Source organism: Hyla sarda, chromosome 1 (genome assembly GCF_029499605.1).
Source record: "Hyla sarda isolate aHylSar1 chromosome 1, aHylSar1.hap1, whole genome shotgun sequence".
Taxonomy (NCBI): Eukaryota; Metazoa; Chordata; class Amphibia; order Anura; family Hylidae; genus Hyla; species Hyla sarda.
The window spans coordinates 329,709,291-329,733,158 of record NC_079189.1 but is presented as its reverse complement, the minus strand read 5'-3'; the positions used below and the strand labels follow the sequence as shown (position 1 = coordinate 329,733,158).

Here is a 23,868-nt window from a genome sequence, read left to right as displayed (position 1 = left end):
GTTCCAAACACAGGGGAGAAGGAGGGTGGAGCCATGCGCTGGCACCGGGGTGACATAACCCCCTCACCCAATGCACTGGGAAAAAGGAGTGGCATTCATGCGCCGCCAGAACCCGAACTCCCGGCGACTGAATTGAACATATACTGCTGTCGGACATCGCACAGTGCGGTTGGCACTTTACAGCCATGAGAAATAACTGGCGAGAAGGAACAGCAAGGCTGTTCAGAGGTGAGTCGGCAACAACAACTGTGGAGGGAGCCGCTGTAAAATGCTGGCGGCTGTCCTCCACAGGACCCAGTATGCATAAAACACAGCACCGCTTCCCCCCCCCCCAGGGGACCTGAGGGAGCCCAATATGAATCCCCAATTAAGGACAGAGAGAGAGAGGGAGGGAGGGAGGAAGAGGGGGGGATATATACCTGTCTTCTTATACTCACCTCAAGACGTCTTCAGCCTGCTTTTTAGTCACCTGCATCACATCGTGCTGCTACAGACCAATACTAGTAGGGAAAATAGGGGGGCCAGGACCCTAGGTGCTACCCCAGGCTGGCCGTTGGTGGGAAGGGGTTAACGGTGCATTTAGTTTTATGTCCCGTGCCCCTATGGGGGAACAGGTAGCGTCATGCTCCTGAACCCCCACCTGAAAAAGAGGAAACAAAAGGGAGTAAAAAAAAAAATCTAACTAAACAGGCCTTACTAGAAAATAACAAAAAAGACCAGGTCTGGGGAGCACCCAGACCTGTGTCTTGCCTCCTGCTGACACTAGCTAAAACTGATTACCTCACTGCAGGTAAGCGGGTATATCCTGCCAGGGAGGAGCCAACTTTTTTTCCTAATGTCAACGCCTTCTAATGGCAAGAGCATATACCCATCAGTAAGGTGTCCCCCAATGAAGAGCAACCGAGAAATATGTAATTTTGGAAACAAAATAAAAGATTGAATATATTCAAGTACTGAATTTATACAGGTTTAATTGAGCTGCTTTGGAAGGCAACAAGGTTTTCTGTGCACCCAATATATATCAGGAGATAGACATATATATATATATATATATATATATATATAGACATATGGAGTAGGTGAGCAGTTTTAATTTTACCTGTTGTTGCCTACATGATTGTTCCAATACCATGTATGCTTACCCTCTTTCTTTTTTTGGTTACTTAAATTTTTTTACTAACAACTGATCAAACATAAAATTTATAAAATACAGCCTACTCGCCAGTCTAATGCTTGCTAAGTCGAGAGAGGCTGCAGGGATGACCGGAGTAGTATCAGTATCAGTGTGGTTCCTGGGACGGGTCCCTCTGATGACATCCTCGGGGCCCCCTGCAGCCAATCACTATCCTCTGAGGTAGTGGGCATGAGACCACTGAGATTAGTGACTGGCTACAGATTTCAGGCACATCACTGCAGGGAAGTAAACATAGATGCTCCCGGGCTGGATTTAGCAAGGATAAAACAAGTGAATGTAGGTTCTTGTTATTTTATAACAATATATATATATATATATATATATATATATATATATATATATATATATATATATATATGTGTGTGTGTGTGTATAAAAGCTATCACTTTTTATGTTTCATACAACCACTTTACAATTTAAGTGGTTTACAAATTATCACAACATAATAATTTTACTTGTTCATCTATCTAATTTTAGTATGAGCTAAATAAATGCATTGGTCTTACTGAATGTTTTGCTGTTTTGGTCTCTTCTAGAACAAACCAAAAGACAAGGTCCTTTACTCATGCCTTCCATCCACATAAAGAGCGTGTTGCTGGATCTTCCAAGCCGCTGAAGCCGATTAGCTGCTAAAATCACGAGGACACCACGTCGAAACACACGCTTCATACATCTGGAATCTTTTGGACTTCTCTTTGAGTTGTCTTCCCTCTTAACTTCACTGTCAGACAATGCTTGCACTAGATTCCGGATTTCTCTCTGAACATCCATGTAAGTGTTCATTTGGTCTTGCAGGAAATTTCTCTGTGTAGCCAAAGCACAAGCTCTACTGTACAATGGGTATAAAGCACCAGCCATGAGTGCAAAAGCTGCAAGAAGGGACTTATGGTCTTTTTCTGTGTTAAGAAGAAGATTTTTTACATGCACGTTCTCCAGTGCCATCTGATCTTTGGTTTTTTCATAAATGGAGATCTTATCTTTTGATCTTTCAGCTATTCTTTGATATTTCTACAAAACAAAAAAACATAAATATCATGTTAAAAAGCAAGTTGGACACTATGAACTTGTGGCAGTTCTTCTGGCTGCTCTAGAGTCTCAAAATCACATTGAGCACCTTGGTAAATGCATGAGAAATAGTAAAAACTGCAGCACATACAGTAAGTTGCCATATTACCGTATATACTCGAGTATAAGCAGAGTTTTTCATCACGATTTTTCATGCTGAAAACGCCCCCCCCTCGGCTTATACTCAAGTGAACTCTCCGCCTGTCAATCCCTTCTCAGTGGTCTTCAACCTGCGGACCTCCAGATGTTGCCAAACTACAACTCCCAGCATGCCCGGACAGCCATCGGCTGTCCGGACATGCTGGTAGTTGTAGTTTTGAAACACCTGGAGGTCCGCAGGTTGAAGACCACTGCGGCCTTCGTCATCATCCAGACCCCCCTTTAGTTTTCTACTCCCCTCGGTGGGAAGGAAGGGTGAGCTGGTCTGGGCCATCTATGCTGCAGGGACCGTCCGGTGGGGAGGGTTAGTCGTTCCGGGCTGTCCATTTTCATCGGGAGGCCCTCTTCTCCGGGGCCGGCCCCGGACTAGTGACGTTGCCTTGACGACGACGCACAGGGACCTCCGTGCGCAGCAGACGTCCGTGATGTTCCTGCGCATGAACATCCCTGTGCGTCGTCGTCGTCAAGGCAACGTCACTAGTCCGGGGCCGGTCGGAGCGGAGAAGAGGGCCTCTTGGTGAAAATGGACAACCCGGAACGACTAACCCTGAATGATGAAAGGGGGGGGGGTGATGACGGGGGTGTTAATGACAGGGGTCTGGATGATGACAGGGGGGGGGGGGGGGGTGATGTATTTCCCACCCTAGGCTTATAGTAGAGTCAATAACTTTTCCTGGGTATTTGGGGTGAAATTAGGGGCCACGGCTTATGTTCAGGTCGGCTTATACTCGAGTATATACAGCGTTTTCATAATAAATAAATTTTTTGTAATTTTTAAAGTCACTGGTGCATCTAAAACAAGATAGTTGTGAAAGATCTAGGAGGGAAGAAATTTCCCTTGATTGTTGCAGTGGTACTGTTATTGTTCTATCCCAGTACAATGCTGGAATTCAGTGAGCTCTGTAGAACAACCTATTCTTTCACAAACTTGCTTTCACTGCATTGGTAGGCACATTTATACATCTGAGGGAATGGGACTGAATGAAACACCTGAATTCAATGATTATGGCTGTGTCCCAATACTTTTATCCATGTAGTGTAAGCTTCGGAAGAAGATTTCTTTGTATATTTATTTTAATTTTAATTTTTTTAAATATATTTTTATTGAAAATTTTCAGCTTTACAACCAAAAACAATTACACGCCAGTACTTCACCTGGACAGTGACAGACAGGTGGATACAATTGGCATATAGGTTGAAAGCAATATAAAGTCAGGTGAGAACAGACAAGTGTGAAACATCAAAACCTCCCCCCCCCCCCCCCCATGAGAAAGCTAAACGATATCAATTGTAATAAGTCGCCCTAGCCATGAATGTGCTGTATCAGTAGTTCAAAAGCATCAGGAAGGAAAAGGGAAACGCAGCCTGGCTCAAAGACAAGAAGCAAGCACACCATAAAAATTAGGGAGTCAGTAATCTACCCAAAGACCCAGAGATGGCCCTCGTCAGTAGATTTATTTTTTAATATTAAAATATATTCTTTAACCCCTTAAGGACGCAGGACGTAAATGTACGTCCTGGTGAGGTGGTACTTAACGCACCAGGACGTACATTTACGTCCTGTGCATAACCGCGGGCATCGGAGCGATGCCCGTGTCATGCGCGGCTGATCCCGGCTGCTGATCGCAGCCAGGGACCCGCCGGCAATGGCCGACGCCCGCGATCTCACGGGCGTCCGCCATTAACCCCTCAGGTGCCGGGATCAATACAGATCCCGGCATCTGCGGCAGTGCGCGATTTGAATGAATGATCGGATCGCCCGCAGCGCTGCTGCGGGGATCCGATCATTCAGAACGCCGCACGAAGGTCCCCTCACCTTCCTCCGTCCGGCTCCCGGCGTCTCCTGCTCTGGTCTGTGATCGAGCAGACCAGAGCAGAAGATGACCGATAATACTGATCTGTTCTATGTCCTATACATAGAACAGATCAGTATTAGCAATCATGGTATTGCTATGAATAGTCCCCTATGGTGACTATTCAAGTGTAAAAAAATGTAAAAGTAAAAGTAAAAAAAAAAAGTGAAAAATCCCCTCCCCCAATAAAAAAGTAAAACGTCCGTTTTTTCCTATTTTACCCCCAAAAAGCGTAAAAAACATTTTTTATAGACATATTTGGTATCGCCGCGTGCGTAAATGTCCGAACTATTAAAATAAAATGTTAATGATCCCGTACGGTGAACGGCGTGAACGAAAAAAAAAAAAAAGTCCAAAATTCCTACTTTTGTAATACATTTTATTTAAAAAAAATTATAAAAAATGTATTAAAAGTTTTTTATACGCAAATGTGGTATAAAAAAAAAGTACAGATCATGGCGCAAAAAAAAAAGTTAGAGGTCATCAAAATAAAGGGATTATAAACGTACTAATTTGGTTAAAAAGTTTGTAATTTTTTTTAAGCGCAACAATAATATAAAAGTATATAATAATGGGTATCATTTTAATCGTATTGACCCTCAGAATAAAGAACACATGTCATTTTTACCATAAATTGTACGGCGTGAAAACGAAACCTTCCAAAATTAGCAAAATTGCGTTTTTCGTTTTAATTTCCCCACAAAAATAGTGTTTTTTGGTTGCGCCATACATTTTATGATATAATGAGTGATGTCATTACAAAGGACAACTGGTCGCGCAAAAAACAAGTCCTCATACTAGTCTGTGGATGAAAATATAAAAGAGTTATGATTTTTAGAAGGCGAGGAGGAAAAAATGAAAACGTAAAAATTAAATTGTCTGAGTCCTTAAGGCCAAAATGGGCTGAGTCCTTAAGGGGTTAAATTAAAATTGAAATAAAAGATTTTTTTTTTCATAAAAACAAACAAACAGTTATGTGCGATCTCAGGGCATCTAAGCACTGGCTAACCACAAGGATAGGGGTGTCTGGTTTCCCATGACTGGGAGAGAAGTGGCAATACATGTGCCATCATTTTATATTAAAGGGGTACCCGCTGCTCAGCACTTGGAACAAACTCGTGATGTCATGGCCCGGCCCCCTCGTGATGTCACACGCCACCCCCTCAATGCAAGTCTGGGAGGGGGTGTGGCAGCTACCACGCCCCCTCCCATAGACTTGCATTGAGGGGGCGGTGGCGTGACATCATGAGGGGGCGGGGCTATGACATCACAAGCTCCCGGTGACGGCTCCAGGGTTCGGAAAAGTTTGTTCCAAACGCTGAGCAGCGGTGTACCCCTTTAAGTAGATAAAGAAACAACTGAGCAGCTTTGCTTTTAAGTAAGGAATACATAAGGAAAAACTGCTGAGAATTATGAAGATAAGAGAAAGCATATAATGTCATACTTTATTTTTACCTGTGCCCTGGAGTTAGTCTCCCTTAGAAGAGCAGAGTAATGTTGTTCTAAATCTCTAGTCTTTCTTTGCCAGGCATTTTGCTGTTCTTTCATTTGCTGAGCGAGTCTGTCAAGGGAGTCCTCATGTTTTTTCTGCAGTTCTCTCAACACATCAGCCTTGTTTTTGCAAGCATATTCCAGATGAGATACCTTATCAAATAGAAGGAGCAATGGATTCAATAAACCGAGCACACGTAGACAATATACACCGTACCAGTTACAATTTTCATGTCAAAAAGTCTGTTTGGGTAGAGAACCAAACAACTCATACATTATCATGGTACAAAAAAACCAAACCAGTCATCAGGATCATGCAGCCTGAAGCACAGGCTGCAGAAAACAAGGATAGCCTCCTTTATGGCAACAGTCAGTGACTCAGTCATAGACCATGACTCAAAGCCCCATTCCTGACTGGATTTATACTATGCTTTCTTTGAAATGCTGCAGCATTACAAGCTGTTCGAAATATGGGAGCCTTTCCAGTTTCGGAAACCTCCGGGTTTCCAGGACTGGGGACGTGACATCATGCCACGCCCCCTCCATTCATGACTATGGGAGGGGGCATGATGGCCATCACGCCCCCTCCCATAGACATGAATGGAGGGGGAGTGGCGTGACATCATGTCCCCAGTCCCGGAAACCCGGAGGTTTCCGAAACTGGAGATTCAGCACCCGCATAGAATGCAGGTTCTGCAGGGAGATCGCAGGGGGTCCCAGCAGCGGGCCCCCCGCGATCAGACATCTTATATCCTATCCTTTGGATAGGGGATAAAATGTTTTTGCCTGGAATACCCCTTTAATGCTGCACATGGTTTAAGCAGCATAAAACTGATAAATAAAGTAAAACATAGGCTCTGATAACTCTACCTTTTCATTGGCTTGGTGGAGGTCTGAGATAAGGGCATCTACATTCTCCTGCAATATAACATAGAGTTCTGGCCAAGAGAAATTACCCATAATGTTATCTGGTTCCTTTAGGAGCACACAACCTACCACCAGGCGCTGGTATAGACTGTGCAGGAAAGTTAACTTCTCCTGAAAAAGAAGGAAAATGTGGCAGAACAATCTTCAGACAACCATTAATAACCTTTTTCATAGCATGCCAAGGAGTTTAACTGTTCTGTGCATGGGGCCGATATTCAATACAATAATATATTTTTAGAATTTGCATATCTCCATGACTTTTTCTTCTTGGTGTTGCAATTTCAATGTTGAGGAGTGTATATGGGAAATGTGTTAATGTCCCAGAAGCCTCTGTATCATTCACAATGCTAATTTCATACCTCTGTATCCTTCTGAAAAGACTGAGTTATTTTTTGGATTCCATGTTCAGACTCCAATGCTCTTCGTTTTTCCCTCTCCCAGGTGTCACGTGCCTTCACCAATTCTGTCTGAAGTTGGGCTATCCGAGACTCTCTCTCAGCACAAGCAGCACTCAGACTTTGTATTTCCTTCTCACAAATTAGCTGTTCTGACTGAATGTTCTAAAGAACAGAAAGATAGTCAGAATGAGAACAATTTGATGTATACTGAAAATGGATTGGAATGGTGGTAAATTCATGGCAAAAAGTACAGCTTTGCCATTTACTGTACGAGTACCCACTGGTAATACAGAAACGTGGTGCCGTTAGATACCATCTACACTAAGCATTGCCTTACCAAAAAGAAAAAAAAATCAGCCCAAAATCTTTCTGGAGCCAGTTGATATATTAAAAAAAAACATAACCCCTTTAAGCTAAAAGGCAGAACGTAGAGAGATAAGCAGATGATAGCATATATAAATACCTCAAGGTTTTTTTTCAGGGTGTGAATTATCTGTTTCGAGGAGTCTAGTTCTTCTCTCATCTCAGCACAGACATGTTTTTTGGTCTCCAACTGTTCCAAAAAAATAAAAAAATATGTATATTAGTATATGACATGGATCATAAAGACAGTGGTCCAGACCCAAACTGTCTGATTTGTCCATAGCAACCAATCCAGTTTTTATTTTACATGAGCAATTTGAGAAATTAAAGATGTCCAGTGCTAAGAAATGTATCCCCTATCTGCGATTCGTACCCAGCATGTCAGCTGGTCGAAATAGGACCCCTCCATTCATCTCTATGGGAGAGGCAGAGAGACAAGAGAGACAGGAACGCTGTGTCTCCGCCTCTCCAATAGAGATGAATGGAGGGGCATGTTTGTACCAGCTGACCTGCTGTGTGCAAAACTTCACACACGGCAGCATAGCAATCTCCCTGTACAGGAGATTGCAGATAGGGGATACATTTTTTAGCACTGGACATCTTTAAGGTTGAGCTATGTTTGGTTGCTATGGGAAAACCACACAGCTTTCATCCTTAGGGTGCGTTCATACTGAGGAAGAGGAGAGGAATCCTTGAGAAAAATGTTGACGCTTTTTTTCCCCGCACGGAATTTGTGCAAAAATCGCACGGAATTAACACAGATTTTCCGCGTGGAATATAGGAGGAGACTGTTTTTTTTTTGTTTTTTGCTGGACTACATCCACCAATTGGAATTTCCCTTATTTATTTATTTTTTTGTGCAGAATTTCCGCATAAATTCCGTTCGGAAACTATTTCAAGCGGAAATTTTTTTACCATTGACTTCAATGGACTTCTGCTCACGTTTTCCGCAAGAAGAATGAACATGTTCTTTCTTCTAGCGGAACAAAATTCCGTGGCGGAATTCCGCCAGTGGAATTTACGCAGTGTGAACAGTGCAGAGTAAAATACATTAAAGTCAATGGCAAAGAAGATGTTAGTTCATTCTAAGCGGAGAATTCAAGAGGAATTACCGTACTCGAGTAAATTCCTCTTGAATTACTCAGTGTGAACGCACCCTAAAACAGATAAATCTGGGCCAATTTTCATACAATCATTTACAGAATTTACGGAATTATTACATGATCTTGACAATCATTTTTCAAAGTGAGACCTATTGACTCAACATTGTTCTGATACTTTAGAACTCATTTTATGTAAAAATACACTTCCAGACTCAGAATGAATATTTCTTAGCTAAAAACACTGCACAGAGCATTACTGTACAGTCAAAAAACATTATATAATCCCTGTCCCATTAAACCTTACTTAATGAAAATGTTAATTGGTTGGTATCTTTGGGCTGCCATTTTTTGTTTTCCATTTAATAAAAGATTAGAAAATGAAACCCCTGCCATCAGAGACCTGGCATGCAAGGCCAGGTAAAAAGAGGCAATAGTCTTAGAAAGGAAGGGATCTGGAGATACCAGCTGATAAATAATATGAATCCCTTGGTGACATTTACCATACATGTACAGCAGCTGTGCACAGGGAACATATGGAGCAGGCTCAGGAGCTGTGCACACTCCACACACATAGAATATCAGATGCTGGGATCAGGAATAACTCTGCCATTCTGTAATGCATAAAATAATCAACCTCTACTCACATCCAGTGACTGGCTAGCAGGAATGTGACATATGGGGCAAGGGTCTTCTTCCTGGTGCCCGGGCCCAATACGTCATACTGCCGGGACACCACTGCAGCCAATGATTTGCTGAGCTGCAGCGTAACCAATTGGGCAAAGGAAGCAGGATTGCACTGGGATACTGGAGACACTGTGGGGGTGTTGGAGGTGAGAGGTGTATTTTTTTTTTTTTTTTTTTTTTTTTTTATGATGTATTACAGAATGGGCATAGTTCTAACACCCACCCCTATCCAGTACAGAAAAAAACAAACATAAAAATAAATTCTATCAATCTAGTAATAATGATATTTTAAAGGGAACCTGTTAAAAATGCAGTTCAATCTAAAGGCATAATGATATAGAGGAGGATTCAAATGGATGATATAACTGAATAATAAACATGTACACTTATAGAAGCATATAGCTTCAATCTCTGAGAAGGACCATCCATATGACTATTTAGCTCAAAATGCACAAAAGGTTTACATAGTTAAAGGAGTACTCTAGCACCGACTATCCCTCCTCCGTTGTGCCCGGGCTGAAAAAAATAAATAAATAAATAAAATAAAAAGAAAGAAAGAAAAACTTCCACTTCCTGCATTCAACCGGAAGGCTGCTACAGCTACTGGTCCTCCGGTCCCGTCTTCTTTCTTCTTCCGTGTGCACGGATCGTTACACAGGGCTCAACCTAACACCAGCCACAACACGATCCGTGCACAGGAAGAAGGCAGAAGATGGGACCGGAGGACCGATCAGCTGTAGCAGCCCTCCGGGTGAATGCAGGAAGGTGAGTGAAAGTTTATTTTTAATTTTTTTTTTTTTAGCCCGGGCACTACAGAGGAGAAATAGTCAGCGCTAGAGTACTCCTTTAAATGACAAGTTAATCTAAAATTTCCCCCACATATCTATACATCAATCTGCTCAGCTCCTCCTGTTCTATAACAAGACAACTGCAGACTGAACTTCATTTTTTATGTGACAGGTTCCCTTTAACATTTTATGGTAAATTATGGGTAACGTTAAAAAATATAACTGGTCCAGCAATAAACAACTCCTCATATGGCGCTCTCAATAGGAAAATAAAAAAAATAAAAAAGGGAGTTATGATTCTTAGAAAGGAGAAAATATATAAGAAAAATCGAAAACTGGTTTATAAACATGCAATCTTAGGAACCACACATGGACGGCAAGTAACAATTATCTTCATAACCAAATAGCTGGCCAGTATTTTTTTCTATTTATCAGATTATTTCTTATATTAAATAGGTACCAATTTGGAGTGGATAGTACTTTTTAATTAATTTTTATTACATTTTTCTAGAATTTGATGTGACAAAAAAAAAATATATATTAAAAAATTAAATTCTGCTGCTTGGTATTTTATATCTTATTTAGCATGCAGAATCAATAATGTTATACTTTAATAGTTATGACAATTCTGGTACGCAGTAATACCAAACATGAATTAACAAAAAAACATTTCTGTTTATATTTTTCTTTATTTGTAAAATGGCAAAAAAGAAGGGGGGGGGGGGTTAGGATTTCTATTATGGTAGGGGTTTATTTATATTTTTAAAAACATTAGATTTCTCATACAGATCATACAGAGTCCAACATTGTGCTCCCAGTGGAGATTGCTCCATCCTGGCTATTGGTGTTGACCCTTGGATAACAAAGGTGGGCTTGAGTTAGGAGCCCGCTCCATACACCCTTAACAGTTCCATGATGAAACTATACGTCATGGGTTGATAAGGGGTTAAAATACAGATACATACCTTGCAGTCTCTTTGGCAAATAGATAGAGATATATATATATATATATATATATATATATATATATATCTATACACACACACACATATATACAGTCATGGCCGTAAATGTTGGCACCCCTGAAATTTTTCAAGAAAATGAAGTATTTCTTACAGAAATAGTAACACATGTTTTGCTATACACATGTTTATTCCCTTTGTGCGTATTGGAACTAATCCAAAATAAAAGGGAGGAAAAAAAGCAAATTGGACATAATGTCACCAAACTCCAAAAATGGGCTGGACAAAATTATTGGCACACTTTCAAAATTGTGGAAAAATAAGATTGTTTCAAGCATGTGATGCTCCTTTAAACTCACCTGGGGCAAGTAAAAGGTGTGGACAATATAAAAAATCACACCTGAAAGCAGACAAAAAGGAGAGAAGTTCACTTAGTCTTTGCATTGTGTGTGTCTGTGTGCTACACTAAGCATTGACAACAGAAAGAGGACTTGAGAACCAAAATTGTGGAAAAATATCAACAATCTCAAGGTTACAAGTCTATCTCCAGAGATCTAGATTTGCCTCTGTCCACAGTACGCAACGTTATCAAGAAGTTTGCAACCCATGGCACTGTAGCTAATCTCCCTGGGCATGGACGGAAGAGAGAAATTGATGAAAGGTGTCTATGCAGGTTAGTCTGGATGGTGGATAAGCAGCCCTTGCTGTTGCGAAAAGGCACCCTGCCATTAAGAGAGACCTGGAGCAGTTTGCAAAGGAAGAGTGGTCCAACATTCCGGCTGAGAGGTGTAAGAAGCTTATTGATGGTTATAGGAAGCGACTGATTTCAGTAATTTTTTCCAAAGGGTGTGCAACCAAATATTAAGTTAGGGTGCCAATAATTTTGTCCAGCCCATTTTTGGAGTTTGGTGTGACATTATGTCCAATTTGCATTTTTTCCTCCCCTTTTTTGGTTTAGTTCCAATACACACAAAGGGAATAAACATGTGTATAGCAAAACATGTGTTACTGCAATTCTTTCCTGTGAGAAATACTTCATTTTCTAGAAAAAATTCAGGGGTGCCAACATTTACGCCCATGACTGTATATCTCCTGATACCAATACTGGTATCAGTATTAGGACTGATACTGGACATTTGCATGAGTACTCGTGCGAATGTCCCTGATACTAATTCGATAACCCACAGGTAGGTATCAAGGAGGTGCCCTGTGCATGCTACCGAACTATGCAGCATGCGTCATAGCCAGGATCTGTGGCTAAGACCGAACATCCCTATCGCGGCGTCTTAAAGGGGTACTCCACCCCTAGACATCATATCCCCCTATCCAAGGGGACCCCCGCAATGTCTCCAGCGGCACCCCGGGCCATCAGCTCTCCGGAGCTGTTTGCTCAGTGGCTGTTGACAGGGGCCGGCGGTTCGTGACATCATGGCTCCGCCCATCATGCCGGCACACCCCGCCCCCTTAATGCAAGTCTATGGGAGGGGGCGTGATAACATAGACTTGCATACAAGGGGCGGGCGTGACAGCATGAGGGTGGGGAGCCATGACACCCCACAAGCAGACCAAGAGTTAACTTCAGCTCCACAGAAGCCGACTCTTCAGATTCTGCAGTCGATGAACCAGCATCTACTAACCGATCTATGTCTGCACCTGTGACTCCAGCCTCGGTTCCAGCCACATCTATCAACACTCGCTCTACAGCTCAGAAGGGAAAAAACGCCGAGCTGGTCCCAAACACCGCTCAGGCAAAGCGAGGACCCCGCAACAACAGCAAGAAGAAATAGAAACTGTTCCCATTTACAATCTGTCGGCTAAGGTACTGTCCCTTAATCAAATCACTGTTTTATCCCGTGGACTTTCATTTTCTCCTTCTAGGACATTTGATGTGTTTTCCACTTTATTGGACATTAACAAGTTTGTCTGGGATATTGTTATACAACGTCATTTTCAGGACAGTCCAGCCGCACATAATGATGATTTTCTTCCTGATGATGTTTCTTCTATAGATGCTTTGCCTATTGATACCCATGTTTCTTTTTCTGCAAATTGTGCTATACATAATACCAATATGGATTTACAATATAATGATTCTTTTGCATTACAAAGCTTGGGTCTTAATTTTCCAGATCTTTGTGTCTCGTCAGAATTGCAGAATATGAGACTGGTGGTAGATGAAAGAAATCCCGGCACTCACTTTGTATGCTGAATCATAATGGTTTTATTAATCCATATGCAAGATAATAGAGCGACTCACAGGACGCGTTTCGGCCAGGTGGCCTTTGTCAACTGATCTACCAAATAGAGATCACAGGTGTACATATATAGGGAGAGGAAGCCCTCCCCTTCCGGCTCATAGGTGAAAACACCTGACAGCTGAGTCGGGAGGAGACTGCATCTTACAAATAATACATAAACAAAGGAAAATAAATAAATATAAGCCAATAATGGTAAGGGAGCAGCATGAAATTCATTGGATACAGTAGTCATCAAGGAAAAAAACAAAATATCTGTACTTGGACTATATAGAGATTCGTTTGGAATCATTCTGACCGTGCTCTATGCTTGCAGTGATGAGTGACAAGAAGAGATATCAATGTGGTCTCTAGAAAAGAAGGAGACATAGTAAATTAGAAACAACAATATTAGATGCAATGACATTACTTATAGAATTTGACTGATTTCATAGTCCCTATTAAGGCCCCTAGGTTCAATCGTTTTGAGGCGGTGTATCCAGTATGTTTCTTTTTTCAGTAGGAGTTGTTTAATGTTGCCTCCCCTTCGTGGTTTTTCAACATGATCTATGACTTGAAATCTCAATTGTGAGATATTGTGACCCATTTTGTCAAAGTGGAAAGGGATGGGGAATAAAAGGTTTTTGCAACGAATTGTGGACTTGTGTCTATTGATGCGATCCCCTACACGCTGGGTGGTTTCCCCAACGTATAGGAGACCGCACGGACACTTAATGGAATAAATGACATTCTTAGACTCACATGTGTAAAAAGAACGGATTTTAATGTTTTCACCGCTATGTGGATGTTGTACAGTATCACCCTTAATGATATGGCTGCATTGAGCACAATGCAGACATGGGTATGTGCCATTCTTTTTACTTTGTAAAAAGGTTTGTCTTGGCAACACTTTTGTTGACCCTATATAAGCCCTAACTAGTTTGTCACGTAAGTTAGGTGCTCTTTTGTTGCAGATAAGGGGAGGGTTTTTAAATTCGGCAATCTGAGGGTAAGATCTATTCAGAAGGTACCAATATTTTTTGATCACATTGTCCACTTTATAGGAGAGGGGATGAAAATTTCTTACAAAGGGGATCCTAGGGTTGGTTGAGGAAATCATAGTGGAAGGTATTTTTGCTGCCTCTAGGACAGTTTCTGGATAACCCCTCTCACGGAATTTGTCATCCAATTCCCGCAGTCTCACATCCTTTTGTGGGTCACATACAATCCTCTCTACTCTTTGTCGTTGTGCTCTCAGAAGGGATTTTTTTTACCGAGGTGGGGTGTGAGCTGGAGAAGTGGAGTAGACTATTCCGATCGATGGGCTTTCTATAGAGATCAGTCTCAAGATTGCCCTTTTCATCTTTAATAACCAATGTGTCCAGAAAGTTAATACTTTCCTGGCTGCATGACATGGTGAACTGTAATTCACTCCTAATACTGTTCATGTAGTCCAAAAAACGATCAAGGGTAGAACGTGGCCCCTCCCAAACGCAAAAAATATCATCAATATAACGCTTCCAACATCTAACGTGTTGGGAAAAGATACTCAAAGTGAGCCATATAAGCGTTTGCATAGGGAGGGGCCACGTTCGCGCCCATCGCCGATCCACGTTGCTGTAAGAAAAAGTTATCACCGTACATAAAATAATTCTCAAACAGGACCAGCCACAATAGTCCCAACAAAAAATCCTTCTGTTGTGGGCTGAAGTCACTAGATTCTAGTAGCCATCTGGTGGACTCCATTCCCTTTTCGTGCTCAATAAATGTGTAAAGGCTGACAAAATCTATGGTTACCAACCATGTATCACCAGAGATATTATGTAGGCCTTTTATTACTTCCAAAAAATGTGAGGTGTCAAGTAGGAAGGCAGTGGTATTTTTAATCAATAGGGTAAGGCATTTTTCCAGTGTGATAGACAGCGGTGAGAGGATCGAGTCCACTGAGGCCACAATGGGTCTACCAGGGGATTCACTGGGTCTTTATGGACCTTGGGGAATATATAAAAAACCGGTGTGATAGGAAACTCATTACTCAAAAATTTATGCATTTTTGAATCTATCACCCCCTCCTCCAATGATGTGTTGAGGAAGGAAGTGATTTTACTCCTAATTTCAGGTAACGGATCTCTGGTAAGTTTTTTGTATGTAAGGTTATCCGCCAGCTGTCTTTCAATCTCACTTCTATATGTCAAAGTATCCATCACCAACAGCGAGCCCCCTTTATCGGCTGGTTTTATTGTAATATTTCTAGCTAGATTTCTCAGCTGAGGATTCGCTGGAGGTGAGATTATGAAACACATTGAAGTGTCCCTGTTGAATTTCTTTACAGAGGGAATCTACTTCATTTTTTACCAATTTGATATATGTCTCTGCTGCATGACTAGACCTAGGGGGGTTAAATCTACTCTTAAGACGTAAACCAAGTTAGTCTAAGGTGAAAACATTCTCCATATTGTCAAGCGTAACAACATCAATAACATTAATATTCTGGCTGAGCTGAGTATACTGTGTTGAATTTTCTTTTTCTGAAAAGAACGTTTTCAGCCTAATAGATCGGAAGAAACGTTCTAAATCAATGTCCATGGTGAATGAATCAAATTCATTCACCGGGCTAAAGGACAAGCCTTTCTGAAGCACACTCAGTTCGGCAGGAGAAAGGCATCGTGAGGATATGTTTACAACTATAGATTGTCCCGTACCTGTGACCGGGTGAGTAGTGTGCCCTCGGGGTCTCCGATGATGTCGGCCCGCTCTCCTCCTCCGGCTCGGCGGCGTCCTCGCCTCTGTCCGTGAAAAGGGGGACGGCCTTGATGACGTGACGTCGACTGCTCGCTGCCGGAACTTGATGCGGAGAAGGTTCTACCGGTGTACCGCCCATAGCCGCGGCGCTGCTGAAATGAGGTATCCCGCCATCTATACACCCGGTTGTTAAGGTAATCCTTGTTATCGCGCAGGAATTTCTTTCTTTTCCTTATTTCAATATCCTCCCGGTAGCTTTTAAGTTGATTCTCCAGGGAAGATTTTAAAGTGGTAAAATCTTCAGACTTTAATGAGTCACGTAATTGTATCTCAATGGTAGCGATTTCTTCTTGTAAGGCAGAGACTGCTTTATGTAGTCTCTCAACTGTAAGCAGGATAATATCGTGTGAGCATTTATTGATTATTTATTCAAAGTCATTGCACTATGTCTCATCATCTGCAAACAATGTAGGGCGCAAGTTAACCCTGAGTCCTCTCGGGATCTTTTCAGTCCTATGATACTCCGCTAAAGTCGTAGCGTGGAGTTCATATGAGATTCGTTTTTTAGACTCACGTTCCAATGTGCGTTTCTTGAGCTCATCTCCTGGAATTTTCAGAAAGTCAGCGGCTCCCGTGGGTTGAGCTAAAATCCTGGTGGCTTCCTCGTCGCTGAAGGTTAATGTTGAAGACATCGGTATTGTACGGTGCACGTACTCATGTAAAGTACAATCCAAACAAAAGTAGTAGAGACTCAGCTCAGCCAGAATATTAATGTTATTGATGTTGTTACGCTTGACAATATGGAGAATGTTTTCACCTTAGAGTCACTTGGTTTACGTCTTAAGAGTAGATTTAACCCCCCTAGGTCTAGTCATCCAGCAGAGACATATATCAAATTGGTAAAAAATGAAGTAGATTCCCTCTGTAAAGAAATTCAACAGGGACACTTCAATGTGTTTCATAACCTCACCTCCAGCGAATCCTCGGCTCTGAGAAATCTAGCTAACGATAGAAATATTACAATAAAACCAGCCGATAAAGGGGGCTCGCTGGTGGTGATGGATACTTTGACATATAGAAGTGAGATTGAAAGACAGCTGGCGGATAACCTTACATACAAAAAACTTACCAGAGATCCGTTACCTGAAATTAGGAGTAAAAATCACTTCCTTCCTCAACACATCATTGGAGGAGGGGGTGATAGATTCAAAAATGCATACATTTTTGAGTAATGAGTTTCCTATCACACCGGTTTTTATATACTCCACAAGGTCCATAAAGACCCAGTGAATCCGCCTGGTAGACCCATTGTGGCCTCAGTGGACTCGATCCTCTCACCGCTGTCTATCACACTGGAAAAATGCCTTACCCCATTGATTAAAAATACCACTGCCATCCTACTTGACACCTCACATTTTTTGGAAGTAATAAAAGGCCTACATAATATCTCTGGTGATACATGGTTGGTAACCATAGATGTTGTCAGCCTTTACACATCTATTGAGCACGAAAAGGGAATGGAGTCCACCAGATGGCTACTAGAATCTAGTCACTTCAGCCCACAACAGAAGGATTTTTTGTTGGGACTATTGCGTCTGGTCCTGTTTGAGAATTATTTTATGTACGGTGATAACTTTTTCTTACAGCAACGTGGATCGGCGATGGGCGCGAACGTGGCCCCTCCCTATGCAAACGCTTATATGGCTCACTTTGAGTATCTTTTTATCTATACCAATACATTCTTTTCCCAACACGTTAGATGTTGGAAGTGTTATATTGATGATATTTTTTGTATTTGGGAGGGGCCACGTTCTACCCTTGATCGTTTTTTGGACTACATGAACAGTATTAGGAGTGAATTACAGTTCACCATGTCATGCAGCCAGGAAAGTATTAACTTTCTGGACACATTGGTTATTAAAGATGAAAAGGGCAATCTTGAGACTGATCTCTATAGAAAGCCCATCGATCGGAATAGTCTACTCCACTTCTCCAGCTCACACCCCACCTCTGTAAAAAAATCCCTTCCGAGAGCGCAACGACAAAGAGTAGAGAGGATTGTATGTGACCCACAAAAGAGGGATGTGAGACTGCGGGAATTGGATGACAAATTCCGTGAGAGGGGTTATCCAGAAACTGTCCTAGAGGCAGCAAAAATACCTTCCACTAGGATTTCCTCAACCAACCCTAGGATCCCCTTTGTAAGAAATTTTCATCCCCTCTCCTATAAAGTGGACAATGTGATCAAAAAATATTGGTACCTTCTGAATAGATCTTACCCTCAGATTGCCGAATTTAAAAACCCTCCCCTTATCTGCAACAAAAGAGCACCTAACTTACGTGACAAACTAGTTAGGGCTGATATAGGGTCAACAAAAGTGTTGCCAAGACAAACCTTTTTACAAAGTAAAAAGAATGGCACATACCCATGTCTGCATTGTGCTCAATGCAGCCATATCATTAAGGGTGATACTGTACAACATCCACATAGCGGTGAAAACATTAAAATCCATTCTTTTTACACATGTGAGTCTAAGAATGTCATTTATTCCCTTAAGTGTCCGTGCGGTCTCCTATACCTTGGGGAAACCACCCAGCGTGTAGGGGATTGCATCAATACACACAAGTCCACAATTCGTTGCAAAAACCTTTTATTCCCCATCCCTTTCCACTTTGACAAAATGGGTCACAATATCTCACAATTGAGATTTCAAGTCATAGATCATGTTGAAAAACCACGAAGGGGAGGCAACATTAAACAACTCCTACTGAAAAAAGAAACATACTGGATACACCGCCTCAAAACGATTGAACCTAGGGGCCTTAATAGGGATTATGAAATCAGTCAAATTCTATAAGTAATGTCATTGCATCTAATATTGTTGTTTCTAATTTACTATGTCTCCTTCTTTTCTAGAGACCACATTGATATCTCTTCTTGTCACTCATCACTGCAAGCATAGAGCACGGTCAGAATGATTCCAAACGAATCTCTATATAGTCCAAGTACAGATATTTTGTTTTTTTCCTTGATGACTACTGTATCCAATGAATTTCATGCTGCTCCCTTACCATTATTGGCTTATATTTATTTATTTTCCTTTGTTTATGTATTATTTGTAAGATGCAGTCTCCTCCCGACTCAGCTGTCAGGTGTTTTCACCTATGAGCCGGAAGGGGAGGGCTTCCTCTCCCTATATATGTACACCTGTGATCTCTATTTGGTAGATCAGTTGACAAAGGCCACCTGGCCGAAACGCGTCCTGTGAGTCGCTCTATTATCTTGCATATGGATTAATAAAACCATTATGATTCAGCATACAAAGCGAGTGCCGGGATTTCTTTCATCTACCATTTGTACCCTTGGTCCACGTGCACCACCACCTAGACGAGTGCCGACTCTTTACTACTTTTGTATGAGACTGGTGGGGCCATCGACAGCTTTTGAGTCTGATTTCAAGACTCGGAATGCTGTCTTTTACCCCATCATGTCCCGTACCCCTTCATTGGACTTATTTCAAGAGTCTGTTGAACGAGAGTTGATTAAACTTTCAAGACAACCTAATGTACATTATAATCTTAACAAATCGCAGCAAATTGCATTGTCTGAACTTAGGGATATGGAGGATGTCATTATAAGACAGGCAGAGGGGGTGCGATTGTGTTGCTAGACAAGGGCCTTTATTATCAGTTGAATTTGTCATTACTTTCTGACACATCCACATACAGGCCTTTGTCCACCAACCCAACCGCATCCTTCCATAACACCTTGTGTGAACTGGTACGTAGCGGCATCAACCAGGGTTTTCTTACACAGAAAGAGGCTGATTTCATCATTGTTCCTCACCCAGTCATGGCAATTTTTCATTCTTTGCCAAAGATACACAAAAACTTATTTCCACCCCCGATGCGACCTATAGTCGCAGGCATTGGGTCATTGAATGAAAACTTGTCATCCTGGGTAGACAGCCTCCTACAGCCCCTTATACCTACCATACCTGGATTTATTCAGGACACTAAGCACCTACTATACACCTTGGACAAGGTTACCAGGGCAGAACCCTATCGGTGGATCACGGCAGATGTCTGCTCTTTATATTCTGTGATCCCTCACGATAGGGCTCTGATTGCCTTACAGTGGTTCTTATGTACATATTCGACATACCCCCTTGGTCTGCAGGAGTACATCATTCAGGTTATTGACTACTTACTTTCTCATAATTTTTTTTATGTTTGATCGTACTTTTTACCTGCAGACCACAAGGGGCGGCCATGGGGGCCAAATTCTCACCCTCATTGGCGAATGTGTACGTGAGTTGGTGGGAGATGAAATACCTTTTTACGGATAATAATCCCTTTAAGGAATCCATCTCCCACTATGGTCGCTATATTGACGACTGCATTTTTATTTGGAGATCAGATGAACAACATTTACCATCATTTATTTCCTACCTAAATTCTAATGCAGATAATTTATCCTTCACCGTCACCCTATTTAATAGGGAGGTGCCCTTTTTGGATCTCACCTTAATAGGTGATCCTGTACAATCTAAAATCATTTCTATGACATTTCGTAAGGATACCTCTGTCAATTCCACCTTACATGCGTCGTCATGTCACCCGTTCCATGTTATTAAGAATTTACCCATAGGGGAAGCTATACGTGCCCGCAGAAATTGTACCCGTATGGAGGACTTTGTCATGGAAATGAGTGACCTGACGACCAGGCTGAAAAACAGAGGTTATCCTGATTGGACTCTAAAACGGGCCACCAACATAGTATCTCTTAAAAATAGATTTCAACTTATTCAATCTAGAGAATCCAATTCAGCACGTAGAAATCAGTCATTCTCTCATTCTCACCATAAGCCGGTCATGTTCTGTACTCAATATAGTAATGATTTTCGTGACGTCTGCGGGATCGTACATAAGTTTATGCCCATTATGCTTTCTGATCCTGCACTCGCCACGTCTATGACAGGGGGCTATAAATGCATATCTCGGCGTGCCCCCACTTTGGGACAATTATTGTCCTCTAGTCTTTTTTTGAGTACTCCTTAAGCCACCACCACTTGGCTCCGTCATCCCGGTTCATACAGATGCGGACATTCTGTCTGCACCTGTTGCACCAGGATGAAAGTCGGTGACACGTTCACTTCTTACGCAACTGGGTCTGAATATAAGATCAAGCAGTACATCAACTGCAATACGACTTTTGTCGTTTATCTCATCTCATGTAGAGAATGTAAAACCCAGTACGTGGAGTGCACATCGACACCCCTTAAAGTGAGAATTAGGAAGCATCTATCCAATGTTGTGCATTTTAATTCATGCCACATCTCTGCTGTTTCCTCTCACTGTGCCCAAAAACATGCGGGTGGAACCTCTACCCTGCATGTTCAGGGCATCGAGCGTGTCACTGCCCCCTTACGAGGAGGTGATCACAGAAAGAAACTCCTGTCTCGGAAGGTTTTCTGGATCATGACCTTGGATTCCCGTTGGCCTAAAGGTCTGAACAAGAGACAAGATATTCTTTTACATTATTAATATGTCTCTTGTTTTTTCCTTGAGCTATATGGTTTCATTTTAATATATTAACCATTTCTCGTTAGGCTATCTTGTTCTCGTTCATCCCCCATATTTCTATCTTATATTATTTTTCATATATATATTTTTTGGTATGGATATTTTATGCTATATATTTTTGATGTTCCTTTTATTTAGGATATCTACATTTGTATTGATACTCGATATCACATTATGTTATCTGGGGGAATTGTTACATCTTTGTGCTTTGATCATGATAAAAAAGGTTTTTAATTTACAATTGGTAAATTTCCTTCCCACTTGTATCCATGTAAGGGTTAAAGTTTTGTGGGATTGGGAACTCCTCCCTTCCCCACATCACTTCCCCTATATAAGTTGGGCATTTTTTATCTTGCTTTGTATGACTAAGGGCGTTCTGTCACACGCCTGAAACGCGTAACCCTGTACTTACCGTTCCTGTTTTTATCCATTTAATAAACCTGGGATCCGCTATACCTCGCTGGCATCTTCTTCTTTGTTCTTGGGGAGCCATGACGTAACGAACAGTCGATCCTTGTATCATGAGTCATCAGCCACGGAGCAAACCTAGCTCCGGAGAGCTGATGACTCAGGGGTCTACAGGAGAGATTGCGGGGGTCCCCAGCAGCGGGACACCTGCGATCAGAAATCTTATCCCCTAACCTTGGTCTAGGGGCAGTGCGCCCCTTTAAAGTCCTGATATTAACTGCCGGTTAGCTCAGGGATGGTGATTGGGATCACAGTGTCCCGATCAGCTGAGGGTGGCCGGAGGTCCCTTACCGTACTCTGTGCCGTCCGATCGTCACTCTTATACTGCAGCCAGCCTTGGCAGGCAGAAGTAAAGGAGCACCAATAACACTGATCAATGCTATGCTATGGCATAGCATAGCAATGATCAGTGTATGCAATCTACAGATTGCATGTAATAGTCCCCTATGGAGACAAAAAAAATTGTGAAATTAGTAAATTAACCCCTTCCCTAATAAAAGTTTAAATCGCCCCTCCTTTTCAAAAAGTTTAAATAAAAAAAACATTTGCACATACAAAAAAAAAAAAAAAAAAAAACCTTCTTCTAATAAAAACTGAAAACAGAGAGACACAGAGACAGACAGAGAGACCGGGAAAGAAAGACAGAGAGACAGAGACCGAGAGAGACCGAGAGTGTGAGAGAGATTTTGCCACATTTTGAATGAAGCTAATACTAAATAAGCAGAAATGCCTGGGTTCAAAATGTTACTCAACCTGTACGTGAACTCATTTAATTCAGCACTTTAGGCCATGTCGGAAGGAAAATCGATGACAGCAGTGATTTCTTTTTCTTGTACTGGAAAGCTGTCAAGTTTCAATTCCCAGACCCCAGACCTTTGATATAAGCTAGAGAAAAAAAATCATCTACAGTAGGCCAGAGGCGAGTTGTTTGGAGCCAAAAAGTGTCAGCATTACCTCATTAGACGTGCTTTCCAGCTTGTTCTGGTAATCTGTCAAGGTATGTCTCAGAGCCTCAAGAACAGCAGGTCCAGCAGCTTCATCTTTATCACTATATGTCCCTGGAGAATACAAGGACAATAATAAGACATAGACAAAGAGTCACAAAAGGATATTAAAAACATGGAGGAAAAAAAATTCCTGTAAAGAAAGATCCAGTCATCTAAGAAATTAGATATAGATGAAATAATAGTACACTTTAGAAGAAATTGTAAATTAACTACTTAATGGGAATCTGTCAGCTTTTTTGTTACTAACAGATACAGACACCATTGGATAGCTGTAAGGCTAGAATTCCATGGAAGTTTTGTTCTGGCATTTTTTTTTTTGTAAAAAAAAACACCTTAAAAACTGTCATTGAATTTTCCTGTGTTTTTGCGTTTTTCTTGTGGCATTTTTTCCGGTAATTTTCTCTTTGTGTGGAAATTTCTTCTTTGACCCCTTTGGCAGTTTTGTAGGGTACCAAAAAAAATAAAAAGATACTATTGGAATCATACTGACCTATAGAATACATTTACAATGTCAATTTTACTGTATGTAATAAAGTAGAGATGGTCGGCACTTCGGTTTCTCACCCGGTGCACGTAGTAACGAAGTACTTGAATAAACCTTTGAAAAGTAATCCCGAGTGCCGAGACTTCTTCAATTTTACTGTATGGTGACCACAGAAAAAAAAAAAAATATTTCCCCCCCCCCCCCCCCCCCCAAAAAAAAAAAATTGTGCAATTGCATTTTTTTTTTCCACTTTTTCCCTACATATTTTTTACTGGCGTAATCCATTCTCTAATAAAATGAAGTTTGTGTTCAGGTCAATGGGAAATGCACTGCAGTTCACCCATGCCAACATAAAGTTT

The 23,868-nt window shown here is 41.5% G+C and overlaps 1 protein-coding gene across 2 annotated transcripts in view; it reads right to left on the bottom strand.

The window, feature by feature from the left end:
• CCDC171 (coiled-coil domain containing 171) overlaps positions 1-23,868 on the bottom strand; it is a 120,726-nt gene that overhangs the window by 49,661 nt on the left and 47,197 nt on the right. For both annotated transcript variants that reach the window (XR_008843905.1, XM_056519593.1), the window contains exons 11-16: positions 22,973-23,076; positions 7,552-7,641; positions 7,050-7,250; positions 6,634-6,801; positions 5,728-5,916; positions 1,702-2,203 (exon numbers count right to left, since the gene is read on the bottom strand). Coding sequence is in view for 1 of the 2 variants with exons in the window: in XM_056519593.1 (XP_056375568.1) it covers positions 1,702-2,203; positions 5,728-5,916; positions 6,634-6,801; positions 7,050-7,250; positions 7,552-7,641; positions 22,973-23,076 (1,254 nt within the window). In the remaining variant the exon portion in view is untranslated. The remainder of the gene's footprint in view (positions 1-1,701; positions 2,204-5,727; positions 5,917-6,633; positions 6,802-7,049; positions 7,251-7,551; positions 7,642-22,972; positions 23,077-23,868) is intronic.